At 39.8% G+C, this 19,923-nt stretch overlaps 1 protein-coding gene across 6 annotated transcripts in view; it reads right to left on the minus strand.

Moving 5' to 3' along the window:
• Nucleotides 1-19,923, minus strand: part of ctnnd2a (catenin (cadherin-associated protein), delta 2a) — a 279,187-nt gene that overhangs the window by 73,688 nt on the left and 185,576 nt on the right. For all 6 annotated transcript variants that reach the window (XM_042399032.1, XM_042399031.1, XM_042399029.1 and 3 more), the window contains 2 exons: nucleotides 9,763-9,895; nucleotides 1,171-1,384 (listed from right to left, as the gene is read on the minus strand). In XM_042399032.1, the coding sequence (XP_042254966.1) occupies nucleotides 1,171-1,384; nucleotides 9,763-9,895 (347 nt within the window). The remainder of the gene's footprint in view (nucleotides 1-1,170; nucleotides 1,385-9,762; nucleotides 9,896-19,923) is intronic.

A 19,923-nucleotide genomic window follows, 5' to 3' on the forward strand; every position in this document is an offset into this window, starting at 1 on the left:
GGTGGGTGTTAAAATTCAATCTATATATCTTTCGCCTGCATAATATTCACTGCACATCTGAGTGTTTTCGCATGAGTGCATGTGTGTGTGTGTGTGTGTGTGGATGTGCTCTTCTAAGTTTGCATGTGTGGGTGTGTGCACTGCTGTGTGTCTCCAGTGCACTGGCTAACTTGTACTGCTCACACCTCTCAAGGCTAAAGGGAGACTGACCAGTGATTGTAAAACACCACAATCGCTGGTAGGGACATGAATATAAGGTAGACCCATTTGTGTGATTGCATGCATGCACCCACGCATAAAACAAAACAAACAAACAAAAAAAGAACAGAGATAAGGAAGACATACTTTGTATTGCATTACAATTAACCATATGAAAACTACGTTAAAGAAGAGGACACATACAAAATTCTTCTAAAGAGAAAGAAATGTTTTGTCGGCTGCCTTCCCTATGCATTCTTTTGAGAAGTCATGCCTTAGTTTTATTAGTCTGTTGAGAACTCTGATTGAATATCAAATATCATTCACGGGGAATGTTATATTGTTTGGCATATGAAAGAACTCAAGAAAAACAGCCTTGGTTTCTACAGAGTGAATAGCATCCTTTTTTTTTGAAGAATATTCTTTCAGTGAAAGTTACCGTGAATGTATAAATTCTCCAAGAAGTAAAACCACTCAGCTAAAACAACTATTGGCACTGGCAAGGTCAAATGAGATTTGAATACGCTGCAGCTGTGTAAAAGTGTGTGTTTGTCTTTAGGAATGTGTTCATGCCTATTATACGTATGTGTGTGCACATACTTGTATGGATGAGTCACGACTGAGCAGAGCCTCAAATGTTTTGGATTTACCAAATGCACACAATTCAAAAATGCCTAAAAAGTATAGAGTCACACAGCAGTCTACTAAATTTATAAAATAAAAGTATAACTAACAAAAAAATGTAAAAGAAAGAAAGATTTTGCACAAATAGTATGACAAATTCTTGCACCTCCACATCAAATTCTATCCACTTGTTCACATAAATTTACAAACACATTCATACATATCCTTGCACCATTATAATCTCTGCTGAGGCCATAGAAGCAGAGTCATGCTGGAAAATAACTGCAGTTACACTGAATTGGATACATGCCAGAAAGTCAGAGTGTGAGTTTGTCATAGATATTGTACCTGTGACCAGCTCTCTGATTTCCACATCTGCAGTCTTCCTCAGCAGGCGGACTAAGGCAGGGATCCCTCCGCAGTTCTTCAGGGCCACTTTGTTCTCATCGTTAGCTTTGCCATAAACCAGGTTCCTCAGGGCTCCGCAGGCACTGCGGTGAACCTCGCTCATCCTGTGGTCCAGTAGGTCAACCAGCAGCTGGATTCCTCCCTGTCTGCGGATCTGAGGTGCAAAGACACTGTGTCAATGAACATTGTACTTGTGCTTTATACTTATACTAACGACTGTGCTTTCACAAAAAAGGTTTCACAAAAAGGTTTCACTTAAAGGTCATGTGTGTAGAATTTAGTGGCATCTAGCAGTGAGGTTGCAGATTGCAACCAACTGAATAGCCCTCCCTCTTCACCCTCCCCTTCCAAGTGTGTAGATGAACGTAGAGTGGCCACGAAACTCACAAAAAACGCAAAAGGCCCTCTCTAGAGCCAGTGTTTGGTTTGTCCGTTCTGGACTATTTTAGAAACATGTTGGCACAACATGGTGCCCTCCGTTGAAGAGGATATAAAGATATAAAGATATATAGATATAGATATAAAGAAGATATAAAGAGCTCATTCTAAGGTAATGAAAACACATTTTTTTTTTTATTTTCAGGTGATTATATACTAATTAAAACCTATTTATGAATATTATATTCCATTTCTGCCAAGTCCGTTCCACTAGAGGCCACTACATTCTACACACTAGACCCTTAATTACACTGATGAGCGAAAGAAAAGAGCTGTGACACTTCTCTCACCCTGCATGTCAATCTTCTCTTTCTACATGTCTGTTCCTGCCTCCCTTTTTATTCTTACATGTATATCTGTGTTTCTTTCTTTTATTGTCTTTTTCAGGTCCTGCTGATAATAGTATGAATATAACAAGCTCTCCTTGTACTGTATATATGATGTAATATTTGCTTTGTAAATACCCACAAACACACAAACATGCACACACACATAGAGTGAAAAACAAGCAAGCCAATCAGTGTAGATTTATGATTACATCCTGATTCTGTGAGAATACAAGGCAGCCAGGACTGTTAGCCCAGTAGGGATCACAATGAGGGCACTTTGGTGTTACACATAATGCCTTCCCCCATGGTGCTACACATATTGCCTTCTCCCTATGGTAGTGCTTTTTAAACCCCCCCCCGCATTGCTTCTCCACCACAGGGATCTTCATCTGCCTTAGGGGGCCAAAGAGCTTAAAGTAGCCAGGGTTTAGTCCAATCGACAGGGGTGTAGTACTAATCACCAGAAACAGGCTGCTGTGATCACCAGGAGACAAGCGGGAACATGGATAGAGCAACCACTGTGTGTGTGTGTGTGTGTGTGTGTGTGTGTGTGTGTGTGAGAGAGAGAGAGAGAGAGAGAGAACCCATCTTTGATGCTTCCACTTTTATTCAATCTCTGGAGTACTGCAACAGGCAGAGTTACTCAGCCAGATAACTCGAAAAAACTTTTTCACAGTTAACTGCGTAATCAGGCTTCTTGAAACCCTCTTTTATTTTTCTGCGTGTTCTCCTCCAGACCTGGGACATTAGGTACTAGAAAACCATTCTTAGTGTCTGTTTTATGCTGCTGCACCAGATGGTTGGAGTTTGCCATACAGACAAGTTGGCAGGAACAGAAAAGTACACGAAAGAGACTTCCCAACCTTTTCCTGTAATTATCTGAATGAATGAATGGCAAACTAACCTTGCTCCATTGGCCGCACAATTTCCTCAACCTGATTTGCTGTCCCTCTTATGCCCTCCACTCTTCACCTCTGTTCCTCTCCTCACCTCCTCCCTCTGCTCCCCTTCCCTTCTCCCAAATGGATCTCTGCTCCTCTCCCCTCTCCCTCTTAATGTTTGTGTCACAGTTAATCTGTTATTCCACTAAAGCCATAGTGCTATTACTTTGTATTGCCTCTGAGCTACCTACAAGGCTTGCCAATACCTCAGCACCTATTCCTCTATTCCATGTAAAGAAGATTAGGAGCGCAGATTGATTTGTCTTTGTCTCCTGCTGTACCGTGGCGGCCACGGCTATTGGTAACCCATAGCGACAGCATTGCCGTGGTAACAGTTAGCAGTGGTGACAGCTGGGATTATGGGAATCAGAGGTGCTGCCGATGTAAAAGCTGGCAGCGGGATACACGGTTGACACATACATGGGACGGTGGCATGTGAAGCCTAACAAGTGTGTATGAGTCACCACATATGGAACGTCAGAACTAATCAGCAGCACACTGTAGACAGTTTACTGCTTGCATGTGAGTGAACAGACAGCAAAGATGTGTCACACCTTTAAACCGTTCATGCATGTACACAGTCTGGCAGGCATACACACATGCAAGGGATTTCTTTTTTTTACCATACTCTTTGCCTGGGGCTAACTGCATTTTAGAGCCTTTCAACCTTTGGCTAATTGAGTTCCTGGCCTTAGGCTAACATTTCCCTGTGGGGCCATTCTAAATTGGGCAAAACATGGTATTAACCTATGGCTACCTAATATTGTTCTGAGGCAGGGTCACATCAACAGTAAGATTCACCAGTGAGAATCTACCATGACAAATACACTACAGATTTTACTCTGTTGTTTAAAGAGTAAGGCAACAGAGAGAAACATAAACCACTAGTCTTCACAGCAGGGAACAGGGAAAGTGCTGAATAATCCTGATATGCAAGTATGTGTTTGTATGTGTTGGAGTGTGTTTTATTGGAAATTGAAAAAAAACACATCAGATATTCTTGATTTACAGAAAGTGTTGCATTATGGATTGTTTTTAGCCTTATTGTTGATAGGCTAGCGAGTTTTTTCAAGTCCGTTTATAATGTATCTCTTAGAGTCAGTCGAAAAAGTGTCCAGGAAGCAAAGCTCAACCTACTGGAATTCTAACGGCTCATGTAACGTGTTTTACTGGCACAGAGGAAATAAATTACTGACGAGTGGAAACGAGTCAAAAGCACCTCCCAGCGTCGACTGCAGAAACACACCGGGGACCAAATCGTCTGTCAAGTAGCCAAGAATGGTCTGTATCACAGATGAAGGGGAGCTCAAAAATGCTAACTGCCAGAGAAAATAATTTCTACTGCTTCCAAGAGCAAGACAGCAGAGTATGTGAGTACAGTATATGTAACTGATACACAAGCTACATGACTTATGTTAAGCTTTAATGGAAGTACTTTATGTTGTACTTTTACATCTTATAATCAGGGTTGTCTAATATTCGGAACAATACAGTTGATTGTTTTTTCTCCATGCGAATACTAGATCATAGAGTGTCTGTGAAAAACGTTAGAATCAACATATCTTCTCCAAGTACATGACACCTGGACTGAGGCCCCTTAGCATATTGTTGCAACATGGACATAATTGACACTGGGGGTTCAATTTTACAGTGATCACAGAGGAAAATTGTACATATGCAGTATGCACTGTGTAAGAAAGGAGAAAAGCATGCAATATGATTGTAGTATTTGCTATGGATCATTCGCTGCGTCTTTCTCATCTTTCATGCTGATGTCTGTTGAACAGATATTCACAGCTTGCAGATTTCACTGTCTGAAAATCTGAAATCTGATTTTAACCATACTGACTTTGCCTTATTGGTTACAATCAACTGTAAAACAGAGGGAATATACCTTCATTATAACTGCAATAGAATTTGGTTGAGTCTCCAGCACCTGTAAGACCCTTGTATTTGTACTGTACTGTATAATCAAGCAGCCAGCCTCACTGTAAAAAATGAAAATGATAAAAAAAAAAAGGTGGGAGGGGAAGAAATTAAAGTAATTGATACAAAAATAAAGTGGGAGAGACAGAATTTATGAGGGTGTGAAATAACAAAATGGATATGTGTAAGAAAGAGAGAAAGGGGAGAGGGAGAGAAATGACAGAGAGTCAGGGGGCACGTTCTTCTCCCTTCAACCGGTCTGTTGGATAAATGGATATCGACAAGGCTGCTACCCAAAATGAATTACTGATGCGGCTGAACTTTAATCTGACACAATGTGTGTGCTTGTGTGTTGGTGTACATAATTGGGATGCATGAGCTGACATGTCTATGTGCATGTGTGTATATGTACTGCCTACGTGTAGTATAGGTGACTGCTTGCACATATGCCTGAAAGTATGTGTGTGTGTGTGTGTGAGTGCTGTTTGTTTGTATCTGTCTAGAGCAGCTATAAATGATGCTGAAGATGAATTTGCCAAGCTGTCTCTGTGGTCAACTGTAATCTGAGCTGAGGCCAGACCTCCATCTGCCCTGCCACAAACATACACACACACATACACACACACTCTATATATCTCTCGCTCTGTACATCTGATAGGACGCAAGCATATATGGAGGCACAAAACATGAATGCATGCACATATATGATCCTAATTGAACATTAACATAACACACGAGCATTCACATACCCAAATACACACATCTCTGATGAAACAGGTAAATGCACACATGCACACACACACATATCTGCCATCCAGGGACAAATTGCTGCGTTAATCATCCCCTCTCCATGCTTCCAAAACAGACTGCATTCTTGTCATCTGATCCAAGATAACAGACAGCAATATTCTCTTGTTTTTCAGTTTCTTTTCCTTTTCTCCTTCTCTCTCTTTCCCTTTCTATCCCTCTATGTGTGTGTGTGTGTCTCTCTCTCTCATTTTCCTCTGTTCCAGTCTCCCTCCCTCTCTTACCCCTGTAGAGTATCTCTTTAGCGATGAATAGCAGCCATGTTGTGGCTGTATTTAGCCGCTCAGTGTGTCCCCTGCCATCTGTGTCTGTCTTTAGATCAGTGCTTATAACAAATAGTTGCCATCTACATTCATAATGCACATTAAATGAGATGGCCAATTCCTGATAAAACAGATACACACATACAAGCTGTGTTAAGTCTTTAACTGAAAATCACCCTTTGTGCCAATTTAAATAACATTCTTGTTTCATTACATTATGAAAAAAAATCCCTTGTTCAATATCTGACATAGGCTTTTACTGGTCTGTTACTGTCTTTTTATGAAAGCAATAAGACACTAGAAGTGGTGTACAGTGTCTTTTTAGAACAGCTAAGAGGGTTATAAGCACACCTCTGGGCAGCTCTAACATCACAGGATATCAGATGCTCATAGCGTATTGCTTAAAGATATCCATCTTGGAGAAAGAAAACCTTGAGGTGACTTTTCAGTTTCTTGGAAATATAGGGAGTGTTTTTGTACTGTCAAGTATTGACTTAAATTAGTATCATTGGATTCAATTTGTAGTAATTATTATTTTGTGAGAGTAGCTGTCAAGTTTTAAAATGGCATCTTTGGTTTTAGAATGAAGCATTGATGAATAAATAATGGATAGAAATACAAATAAATAACCATCAAAAGTTTGACTGTGTGTGTTCAGTGAGTGTTAACATGAGTTATTTTCTGAACAATGGAAGACGCAGCTGTGAAACTAAAACAAGAGGGAGCAGAGGTGCTGCAGGACAAAACTATGATACGTGACCTCCAATCCCATAACCAGGCACAGATGATCTGCTTGTCCTTTAACAATGAAATTATCTGTATGGTCTGCCAAGTTTTGGCAAAAGAAAACAAAAGGCATGAACTGTCACTTTATTATATAATCTTCTCTGACATCTGCTTTGTTACGAATCCCTGGGTTATAAAGCTGTCAAGTTACTTGCCAATGAAATGCATAATCAACTGCTGCTGTCAACAGTTATTTTTAAAACAGGCAAGCTAACAGATTTCACACACTCACCAGAGTCAGTAAGCACTGGTTTTATAACATGTGGCATGTAGAAATTAACAATCACTAGAAGGCAATTTGTCACCCTCATAGATATCTGAGTCAACCAGTGTCATACATTCAAATAAAAAATCATGAGGATAGGAAATATAATGTACAATTAATATGAAATATTACAATGACAAATGTTGGCTACATTACTTGTTTGCCCAATCCCTTTGCAAAAATAATCTTGATTATCAATGGACTTGCTCAAGGAGCTATGGTAATACAACTGGATGCACATTTCATGTGAGTCAGACAATAAAAAGAAAACTGATTTCAAAAAAATCAATTAACAAAGGGAATTTGTTCTTAGTTTTTGTAATCTTAGTAGCCTTAATCAATGGAAGACTCTACATTAAATTGTTGCCAACAGCAAGGACCAGGCCTGAGAAGTTGATAGTTGGATGAGGAGAAGAAATAATCATTACTGAATTATAACAGAACTCTATTAAATTAATGTAATGGAGTTCCCCTTAATAGACACAGCCAAAGAGCAGAGGTCACTGAGTGGGTCTAACCTACAGACAATCCGACTTTATTGATACCACTCTCAATTAATAAAACATAATCTAATTGCTGCTGGTAGCAAGGGAATTCAAAGTCTAATGTTTTTATAAGAGATGAGTATTATATTTTACCATCTTAACGTCCCTGAATATGTTTCTGTAGTCTTGTTAATAGAGTGAAGACAGCCATAGGAACATTTATTCTTCAACTCTGGAACTTGTTGAAAAGAAAACAGCTCTGTCACAGCCTTGAAGATCTAGCAAGATACCTAAGAGGTACACTGAACAAAAGGGGCATTTTATTACATTTAGCACGCATGTTGAGGGAACATCAATAAAAAAAAAAACAAGTACTACTTACAGACTCTCTTATGAAGGCTATAAAGTTTCTTTTAAATTTTCTTTGAAGTTTAATGACTACTGCCAGAGATATAAGGAGGATTAAAGAAAAAGATGTTCAAGATGTTCCAAGACAAGTGCCATCATTAATGTGATGCTTCTACATACATACATCTGTGTTAAGGTCTCTTAGGGTGATCAAAGGTTATGCTATAACAGGTGCTGTTGAGTTTTAAAACACTTCAGAAATAACAGAGAGGAAGCAGAAGTATAGTTTTCACTTTCAAATGTGACAAGAACATTGACATTGCCAAACTGTGTGAAGAGAAGCACTATTATACTGAAGAAAATAAAGCGCAAACACTATTGGTAACAGTTAGGGGGACATGGGTTCATTGTTCTCTTCCATGGGTAACAGGGCTTTAAGATGAATGATATCCTTATTTATCATAACAAAACAAATTCATTTCTCCCACCGCAGTATAAAAGCACTGCCAAAAAGATTAGTTTCACAATATCTCCATTCATTCTAACAAAAGCATCTTTGACGAAATTAATATCCCGTATCTGGCTTAGTGATCGTCTGTTAAGTTTGTTTTTCATTAAAAACTATTTAAGAAATATTGTTGCAGGCGCATTTCTCTGTGTGTCTTATTATATCATCATTCACATGCTGTATGTTGTCTTTGTATGCATGTGTGTCAAGTGTGTGCATGTAAATATATGAGTGTGAACGCCTACTTTTATTTGATATGTTGTGAAGCATCAATTTTGGCTGGCTGATATCTCTTTCAGATTTAATTTGTGTAAATAGTGTTTAGCAGCGCCTTGGGCCTTGAGCGAGACAATCAAACAGACTGATGAAGGCAGGCCAAAGCATCCACTGTCAATACACAGTTGCTATTTTCTCCATTGTTGAACACCTCCATTCACGCAATAATTACAGCCATTACAAAAAACATGAACACTTTCTTTCAGAGCTGCTCGGATGTGGGAGTGAAAGCAGAATGAAGTGTGATGTTTTTGTATGTAAGTGCGACTGCATTTTCATATGTATATATGTGCGTGTGTTTGTGTGGGTGGATAAGTGGGTCGGTGTGAATGAAAAGTAACTGTGTCTACATGTTTACATGTTTAATTGCCTGCATTTCCCGATAGTTATTTTTCATGTCTCTGCTCTGTTTTTTTTCAATTTGCTTCAAGGATTGCATTTTTAGGTGTGTTTGTGTATGTGTGCATGTCATGCTAGTGTGCATTTTAGGAATGTGGCATCACTTTTCAATGAGGCTACGGTAGCATCTATCGACCGATTCTATTGAAATTAATTTCATAAAGAAAAAAAGAATCAACAATGCCCTCACCTGCATGTACTGGTAAATTGATTCTGAGAGTAATATCGAGTGGGGAGGGTTGTGTGTGTGCGTGTGTGTGTGTGTGTGTGTGTTGAGGGGCATTTGAAGAAAGAGAAAGACAGAAGACTTTCTGTATCTGTGAGTGTGAATGTGACTGCACATGCCAGTGTGCTGCTAGCCTTATTAAAGGGATTTTTAGAGAGTTCCAAATGGGCTTCCTTCCACAATTGCTTTTGAGAGACAAACTCATGACTTTGGGACTAATTGGAAGTTTATTGCCACTATAGATGCAACTCAATAGAAGGCACGGCTTAGGGATGGAGATTGCGGCACGCTTTCTCATGCAGAACATCAGTGTGGATCCAGTTAGATGAGGCACTGTTCCTTGAAATCCAACAGTCTGAGTTGTTTTGACCGCAGCTTATAGGAAAGTAATCCCTAGGTTTCTTATACACACCTTTTTATGGCTATTATCATCTAAATTACAAACCTTCCCTTCTCTACATCCTCAATCTTATACAAATACTCACATAATACTGAAAACACACACACACACACACACATACACATAAATACAAACCTCAGCTTTGATCTTGTTGTCTCCAAAGCAGAGATGCTGTAGGTAGGCTGCAGCATTGGACTGTACCGATGGGAACTGGTGCTGTAACATCTGGATCACCTCTGGCAGCTCCGGATCTCTCCACCCAAACTCTCTACAGAGAGACAGACAGACGGAGACACTTTGATTCCTTAAGAATCTTAACAAAGCACCTCACCCAAACACAAGAGATTACCTGAAAGAAGTCCAAAAAAAAAAAAATCACAGACTGCCTTCCCAACATACCCAGATTCATGCACATAGGTAAAAAGTATAAACAGAGAAAGACAGACAGATAGATAAAATGAGAGAGTATAATGAGAGAGGGATTTAAATGTCAATATCGACTTTGTTCTGTTTTCAACCAAAGAGCTCTTTCCTTATGGGGGAGAGCTCTACAGGCTAAGCACAACACATCCTCATAGTTAAATGACCAAATAGGTCAACTCACCATGCACTCCAGAACGGCCCATAGGAGTTATGTTTTATGATGTGACAACACAGTGGTTAAGGTCTGGTTAGGTTTAGGCACAAAAACCACTTGGTTAGGGTTAGGGAAAGATCATGGTTTGGGTTAAAATGGTAACTTGAAACATGGTGTAGGTTCAAATGACTGCTTCTTTAAAGGTAGGTTACCTTCGTCATCATGGCAACAGTAAACACTGTGACAATTGTAATTATGGTTTTTAAAAAACTGTCCCAATTCGTGGTTGGAAGCAGGACACGAACAGCAGCCTCCTGCAGCTAAGTCCATTTGCCAGTTTGCCAATCTATCTATCTAGCCATCCACCCAATCCAACACCTATAATTATGGAAATTTGTCACCTAACATAGACATCATCTGAAATGTGTTACTTCTCTGCATCATAATTACTACAGCTGCTAGATGGCGTTTGTCACTCTTAATGTAACTATAGGTTGTTTTTGACTACTGAATTTATGATCTATATTGTTATTTTTCTTGGGAGGATGGGCTAGCAAAGCAACACAGTGTGACAGAGACAATGCAAATCACACACTGAATGCCCAATTGCCAAAACATTATTATTTCCACCCATCACAGGCACAGGAAATGAGCGGGAGTGAAGATGAGGCCAGCAGGTTAAGCAAATGGTGTCCATGAACATTTTGACAAACAAACAGGGAAAAATTGGGCTCAAGCTGTATTTGAAAATAACTCGAGAGGAGTTGGGTTTTCCTTGAGGAACTGTGCAGGGAATCTTTGAAAGTCTGTCAAATCCTTATAGCCAGACGATTCAACATATAGTGAGTTTTTAAGTATGGCAGTGGTAGTCACCATGGCAGACAAAGACAAAAGTCCCACTGACAAAAGCTCCAAGAAGATCCAAAGAAAAATAAAAACAGTCTGTGTACTTTGACTGATGTGATTTTATGTGAAATGCAAAAAGCAGAGCAAAAGGACTATAGAGATGAATAGTTATGATCAAAGTGGTTGGCAAAAATGAGGATTGTAGAGATTACCACCTTGAAGAGCAAGTTGAGGAGCAAGTGCTTATTTTTGCACTTGGCATATATCTGTTTCAGGCCATTTAATCTCTATAAATAGATATCTGCATATGAATGCAGAATCTGTAGGCAAGGGACAATATTTTGGGATTAGAAGCGTTCTGTTTTCTTTTTCCCATTCCAGCAATTTTCTATAAGAACATGCTTAGGTTGCTTGCAGGTAAACAGTCCATGTGGGGAGTGAAGGAGGTGGAATGCATTCGCCAAAATATTGCCTGGACCTAAAACACCTACAAAAAGTATCAATGTTTGTATGGTTTTAAACTGTTAACTGAGTGTAAACTGGCTACTTGTGAAACAATCCAGTTGTAGATGTTGTCTTTCAACTCCATCTCCATTCTCGCATCTCATGTTGCTAATCAGACTGTAAACAATGACCAGTACATGGAAGAGGAAATCTTGACCTGGATATCCCTAATCCATTATCCAGATATCCGCTGGCTACACAAGAACCCCCCAAATATTGGCCGTTGCCCCCAGAGGGTAAATCCTCATCAGACAATAGCCGATGGGTTCCGAGATTGGAGGCCGTCTGCATTGTCTTGATGTAATGAAACAATGCAAGCAAGTTATAGAAGTAGAAATAATGCAATTTCAGAACAACCATGAATTCAAACAGGCCCAGAAATTCTTTCGAAGTATTGCACAACACAGCATTACTACTGCCCGCATGCTGTCTGCAGTGTGAGAGGTGTGAGTTATGTTCAATACTTTCTACCATTAGGAGTTAACACTCCTATGAGCACACTGGACAAAGTGAAATAAATGTTTTGTCCCTTGGTAATACCCAGGAAATGGTCTCCTTTATTGTATTATCCCCTGCTGATAATTGTTTTGCTACGGTCCCCAAATGAGGAAATTATGAGTGTGTGAGTAAGTGTGGGCGACTGTGTGTGTGTGTGTGTGGATGCACATGTGCGCATCTACTGTAATATTTTCTCCAATAACCACTCTGTAAACTGTTTCTCTGACCCCCCTCCTCTCTTTGCCTCCCTGAAACTGTCAACTCTCAATGTGATCTGAAGAAAACCTACTGTATGTTGAAATTTTGTGACTCCCATTGACTGTGGTATTTGAGGATTGATTTTGTTGTTTCTGCCGTCATGCTCACTGTTCTGTGCCAAAATGCGGCTCACTGTAATCTCCATCAAGTTATCGTGAAAACCGTTGATTTATTTTGCCTCCTAACTCAGCAGCCCCAAACATGAAAATGTGTAAATATTGACCTGCCTGGGGAGTTAAAATTGATGGGGTAGAGGATGTGTATGTGCGTGTGTGTGTGTGTGTCTGAAGTTTTTGCACCAGAAAATGAAGCCTCAACACCGTGCTCTCATCTCTGTCGGATCAAGAGAATGTGGTCTATGAAACATCTGTGAAAAGCAGAGCATTCACGGGGAGTAAACATGGCTCTCAAAGATAAAGCAAGCTCCAGCGTGGACGGCTCTTTATCTGCCGAATGATAAGTGTTCATTCAGCCAGAAAGCAGGACTGAAGGAGGGAGGTAAAGGAGAGATAGAGAGACGGAGGAAAGGGGAGGGATTCCCAAGGCATTTAGGGGATTTAGGAGGAGAGACCCTCAAACAACGCTCCTTAAATCACACAGCCAGATACCATCAGGGCAGTTTGTTTGTTTACGTGTATGTGTATGTGTGTGAGTGTGTGGCAAGATTAAGATAGGATCATGATGTGTGTTTATGTGGACACAATTGCCTCTCCGCCTGTTTGTCTCTGTGTGAGTTTGTGTCTGTCAGTGTCTGTCTGTGTGTGTGTGTGTGTGTGCACGTACTTGCAAGTGTATTCATATCCATCTGTGTCTGGACTTCAGTGTATGTATCTGACAATGTGTTAATATGCATGATTGCGTGTGTTTTGAGAGTGTGTGTGTGTGTGTGTGTGTCATACATCCCCTCCAGCCACCCAGCTCTGTCAGTGTAGTTAATAGAAAGCAGAGTGATCTGCTGATAAGATAAGCATCATGGCTCGCCATTAATTAAAAACCCCTGATAGGGAGAGAGACAGAGTGAGAGGAACAGAGCAGGGGAAAGAAAGAGTGAAACAGAGTGAAACACAGAGAGAGAATGAGAATGAGAAGGGTGAGTTAAGGGAAAAACCAGAGCATCTGAAGGCACCTGTGGGTACAGCAGGGAAGAAGAAGCTGGTAGGAGACAGAAAAATGAAAAAAAAAGGGATACAGAAAGAAGAAAACAACCCTCAGATAAGATGCCAGTCATGTCAACACAGGTGCTAATGAGAGCTACAGCCCCGGTAGACGCATCGCCAGGCGACAAGCCAATGACGTGAAACAGCGGGATGCAAACAGAGAGAAATATAACCCGCGTAAGGGAGAACTGATCAAAGAGGTAGTGCCAACAAAACTGCAGGGTTCATGCTAAATACCCACACAGCTTTTAAAGAATCTGCAACACAATATGTTGCTGCTTATGTGCCATATTCTTTATGCTATTTTATTACTTTATGTCTAGTGTGGTAATAAATGCAACAGAGTACAATTTGTTAACATGTAGTTTGTTTTCTTTTTTTTACCTGAGCTACATGTTCCTGATACGACAAATTAGGTGGCACCTTTGCAGCACAGATTCCCATTCCTGGTTAGACTGGTTACTTTGCCATTTCTTGAGGCATGCGGAGGCGTGATGCAGCGAAATACTTTCAATGGAAACAATAGATATGGCAGGAGAGCAGTCTGACATACTGAGAATAAAGGCAGGTGGTGAGGGGGTTGGGGAGGGAGGGAGTGGGGAAGCAGAGACAGAGTGATATAACTGGGACAGAGAAAAAGACTGCTGTGTGATGGTATGGCTTTGATGCAGACACACACACACACACACATATGGGGGGGGGTGGGTGGGGTAGGGAGGCGAAATGTGATAGAAGAGTACAACATATAAAAATACAAGGATTATCAAAGGATTTCTTTCTTTTCATAAAACTTCTCTTCATCTCTCTCTTTTCATGTCCGGGTCTCACGGGACCCCTGAAATTCTGAAATCACAACCTGACCACTGACGTACAGTACAGCAATACATCTTCCTATTGTTGCATCGTTCATTGTCATGTTCTCTGTATCCCTGAACTCATACGGACAAAATGGCAGAGGCAGAGTGTGGATGCATGATTGATGTAACTCAGTATGTCATAAATAAAGACAAGGCTAAAAAAAAAAAAAGATGAGTGCCACTGAGTTATGAAGTTTAGTGTCTCGTGTTCATGAAAGAGTCAAACTAACTGCCTGGAAAGGCAGCTGAGTGGAATGGCCTTGGACATAGTCACTACTATAAGAATTTTATATATAAATATATTTATACAATCACCTGTCACGGGACATACAATACATTACAGGAATACTATGGTAATATAAACTGGGTGATATCTCTCTCTTGCTTTGCACAACACTAAAGATTAGCCAATAGAAAAGGGTCAGTTAAGCACCTGGATTTCATATTTATTGTTCAGTTTAAGGTTTTGTAACTCTTACAGAAGTGTCCATCCCACTGGAGAGCCCTTGAGCAACAGCTTCAGAACTGTCACTCTATAGCTGCCCCTGACCTTTATCTGATCTGATTCACTGCCTTCACAACCTCATACGGTGCATGATTATACACACAATTTTAAAAACTCAAGGGCACATGATTTGGATCTCCTAGCCCAAATCACATCCTTCAGCAGGGCCCCTATTCTATCCGGAGTGACAGCTCCACACAGGAAGCTTGTCCCGCTGGCCTTAATCTGATTGGACAAGGCCTGTCATGTCTGTTAACTGATTGGAGGGTCAGGAATGGAGGGACTGGCAGTGTGCATACCAAAGCAGATGCTAATTAGGACCTGAACATCAATCTTAATCACTGAGTTGGAATGGAGGGGGGCAGAGGAGAGAGTGTGTGGGAGGGAGAGATTGAGACTGAGAGAATTGAGGAAAAAAGTGGGATGAACAGCAGAAAGAAAGAAAATGCAATTTAGGTAATTTACTGCCTTGGTGATCAAATTTCTCCTGTTACTCTAGAGAAACTGAATAAAAGTTTGACTTTGACAGAGGAGCAAATGGCGCACTTTTCAAATATTGGTTATTAAATCATTCTAACAGTCTACAGTCAACTTATTCCTCTCATTTCCCCACATCTTCAACCACATCTTCCCACAACTAGCCTTCTTTTTTATATCTTCTTTCTGTCTATGAATGCTGATAATCTACAGCTTGTGTATATTGTATGTGAGTAAATATTGTGCTTCTGTCTACAGTACTGTAGGTTGGACGTGCTGGTGTTTTATGCATCAGTCCCTCTGTGTATGTACATGCATATGTGTGTAAATGCTCCTCTTTGCATTCTCAGGTAGAGTACATTACTGAAGGTTACAGTAAGTCAATACAAAAAAAGAGACTTCAGCAATTCTACTGATAAACAGCACACAGAATAAGACATACGTGCAAATGCACAAACATTGACTCTAAGTGCAGTGCTGGGTCTCTTTAATTAAGTGCAACTTAATTAAGATGCTATCCAGGAAAATAACCAACACGGTTGATGTGCCCTACTGATAAATGCTTGAAAGTTTCTCTTTGGCATTCACAGCCAAGGCCACGGGATTCATCTCAGCTGCAGAGGGTGGTGATAGTAGACACAGGTAAGGATTTAATATGTATTTAAAATATATTCTACCTCACAAGAATGAAAATGAAGGGGAAAAAAAAGTTTTCACAAATTATGGTCATATATAATTAATTTCCATTGGTTAACAAAATATTGGTGGAAACATAATGTTACCTAGATTATGTTTAGTTTTGTTTCAATGTAAGAGGAAAGCTGCAAGTTAGCAGGTCAGGATGGACAGTGGGCATAAAAGGTATATGACTGTGACCTTGGAAACTTGGGTTGATATAAATCTTTTTAAGGGGACATATCATGGTTTTTGTGATTTTCTGTGATTTTTATACTGTTATGATGTCAGATATCAATGCTAAACATGGTCAAAGGTCCAAAACTTGAGGTTGACGTATATGAAAATGCTCCCTGAAAGTCAAAAGCCATGACTTCAGCCTGCTCTGAACGCTTTGTTTGTAATGTTACCCCTACTTCCTCCTCGTGATGATATCAGATTGTTTGTGCAAGCCCACAAATGGCTGTCCCTTCCGTAGCCTTTTTTGCTGAAGTTGTTAAGTTTGTTCCATGTGTTTTTCACGTTGTCCTGTCACATATTTCAGATCTCATTAAGGCTCGAACATGTACAGATGTATTTGAGGAGTTTCCATTCCGAGTAAAGAACAAGAAAAAAAGTGAAATCCTGCTATAAATAAGGAGTTTTTTTTAACTGTGGAGCCTCATACTCCATGTGCATGAGACAAAGGCAGGCCTGCATGCAGTCACAAAGCCTGATAGTTAAAGACAGTTAAAGATGAAGGATCGCCTCATCTTTAACTGAGTCAACCCCGCTGTTTTCTCCACAACGGCCACCGAGGATCAGCTGAGGAGCCAAGCTGCACCCAAACGACGGACTGAAACACAAACGCCACTCGCCTTCTGAAGCGACCAAGTAAGAGGCATCTGGGCAGAGATAGATTATGAAAGTGTGTTATTTTAAGCTTTATTGTTTGTGTTATTTTCAGCTTCAGTGCTGTTGTTTGTTATGCGAATTGTTCAGCAACTGAAAAATGTATTGACATTGTGTTTTGCTATAATGCATTATATATAGTAGATATATTACTGATATATTGATATGACCAGCTTTATCTTGTGTACAAAAAAAACATACATGCTATTATATCTCTTAGGAGCAGTTGCCTGTGTAGAGTTGTTACAAACAACTTGGCCTTTTACAACATGTTTTGCACATGCTCTTCTGCTCCACTAAATATTTTTTGTGTGGAACTCTGTTGTGGAAGAACACAAGTCCCAGCCACAGTAAAAGGGATCAATGAAAGGTGGGGGAAGAGAGAGGATGATGCACATAATACCCAGGCAGACAAATGGATAGATAGAGATGGCTGGATGGAACCTGGGATGGATCTCATCCAGAAATTAACAGTTGACAAAAAAAATCTGTGGTGAGTCAGCTGCAATGAAAACACCTCATCTTCTGTCATCATCCTCCTCCTCTTTTCATACTGCTACCCAGTTTGAGCACATGGAAATGACTCTGGTAATCAAAGAACACCTCTCTCTGTGGAAATAGAAAAGTGAGCAGGCAGTATTAATTCTACATAGAAGGTAAATCATGAAGAGAAAGACAGAAGAAAAGTAGAGAGGAGAGGAGAAGAGAAAAGAAAATGAGAGGCCATGAATAAAAGCAACAGAACGTGTTGCAGAGAGTGCAAAGCAGAGGGATGATGAATGGGACGGACGGAGGAAGAGTAGATCACTTCTGTTCTCTAGCTCATCACTTCAATATGAGAAGCCACATGTGACTTTCTCCTTCTTCTATTCCTCCACATACCATCATCCCTGTTTCTCTCTATCTATCTATCTATCTTAGATGAGTCTAGATTTCTTCCATCGGAGCCCAGGCAGCAACCACACAGACGAAGAAAAAAATCAATACGCTTTCTCTATGGCATCTTCCAGCCTGGGATAGGAGGCTCACGAGGTTGAATAAAAGCGAACAAAGGACTGAGTGAGAAGAATGAGAGGTGTTGAATGAGACTGACTAATATTGAATGAGACAGAGAGAGAGATGATTGTGCAAAAAGAGCTGGTGATAAAATGTACTGTATTTAACCAGAGTAGGAAGCCCAAATAAAATTTGAGCTGATCTTGATCTTCTAATATATACTGATCTTACATTATTAATAAAGTATTATTTCATGTGCTATAAAAGATTATATAGATGTCTCAATTATTGTAATTGTTGCTTGTCTGTTTTATGTGAGAAAATAAGGTGGAAGTTAAAATACTTGTATTCTTTGCATTCATCAATGTGAGGAGTAAGTGAGTTTAAAATGACAAGCTATTCAAGCTGAATGGCAAAATAATTATGGTACTTCACTGAGTATAAAAAAATTGCCCCACATTTCTTTGATGAGGTCAAAAATCTGTCTTTATCTGCTTTCTTGTCCTTAAATCAGTAAAAATGCTTTTATAGCTCTTCTTATAACTTTTCTTCTCCTCTTTCAAGTAGAAAAGTGCACTTCATTTACAATTCTTGTCCAACTCCTGAGTTAGTAGAGGGAGTGATTATGCCAAAAGTGTCAAATCCAAAGGATTCACAAAGTAAGGGTGATATGGAGTTTTTTATCTTTAAATGTTCCTTTGGATTTGCACTGTTCTTTCACTGTGTCACTGTTCATTGAACTGCTCTATTAACCAAATACTTAACCAATTTGCATCAGTTTATGAATGTTGGCTTATTCTACGTTTTGCCCTTTTGATAATTTATTCTGGATAAGTGTGTCAACTTGAAAATTAAAATGCAGAAAATGTCATTTAAGAGTGTGAATGTGTGTGTGTGACGCTGGCATGGGGGAACATTAGTGGAACATTAGTGTGCATGGCCATGGAGTGATTTTCCAGGGTAAGGAAAACACAAACGCCAGCACTAGCCCTTGCAATTAGCTGAACACACAGAATCGGAGGCCTAATCGAATAGGGCATTAAGCTGACAGACAGGTGTGCTTTTATAAACACACACACACAAGGGTGTTCACACATGCACATCCACAGTGTATTGAATATATACACATGCGGCAGTTAAGCACAGGTGCACACACTCACATGCGCATAAACATTCAATAAACTGCACACACAAGTGCACACCCTTGCCCGTATGCATATGCATTGAAGACACAAACACACACTCTCATATCATCAAAGAGGCAAAAATGCACACATATTCACACAGCTATTATCCCACATTTGCTGATCAATAATTTTCAGCCCGGTGGCACTATTCCCCCGTTACACAGTGCAATTACTGGATGTTTACACAGCCAAACAATGGGCCAGTGAAACATATACTCAGTCAAGCATTCATTAGACGGGGGCCAATAGAAGCTGAGGTGACCTAAACCATTATAATGTATCACTCACGACCCTCATTAAGATTGAGCTGTGTATTCTACTGTATCTAAAGCAGGAATAAAGCACAATCTGGTAGCCTCAGAACATCTATTCGATTGAAAAACAATTGGTAACCCTTTCTTTTTAAGTCCCCTAATTACTAAGTATTTACCCGGTAAATATATGGTATACTATAGTATATTATTGGGTAATTACCGCTGGTAATTAGTAGGTAAATACAGTGAAACTACAGCTGAAATGCTAAGAAAAACCTCTACTATTACCCATCAACTCAACTAAGTACTGTGTAGTTGTGACTGATTTAGGTTGGTAATGACTCAGATATAATTGTGTACTTCCTAGGAAAGTTCCAATTCTTAGAAACACCTCCTCTATTACCCTCAATTCAAGTTACAATTATGGTTATCCAAGGTTTATGTTGGTATCAGCCCAAGTTTAATTATGTACTATCTAGAAGTTAAGATAGTACTTTCCAATAAATTACTTTTTCTTATATAGTAAAACAACAGAACCCACAATGAGAAGAGCTCTTGTAACCAAAAATAAAATGAAATAAAATAAAAAAGTCCTCAGTGTCTCTCTTTTTTCC

The sequence above is a fragment of the Thunnus maccoyii genome, chromosome 21 (genome assembly GCF_910596095.1).
Source record: "Thunnus maccoyii chromosome 21, fThuMac1.1, whole genome shotgun sequence".
In the NCBI taxonomy this organism is placed as follows: Eukaryota; Metazoa; Chordata; class Actinopteri; order Scombriformes; family Scombridae; genus Thunnus; species Thunnus maccoyii.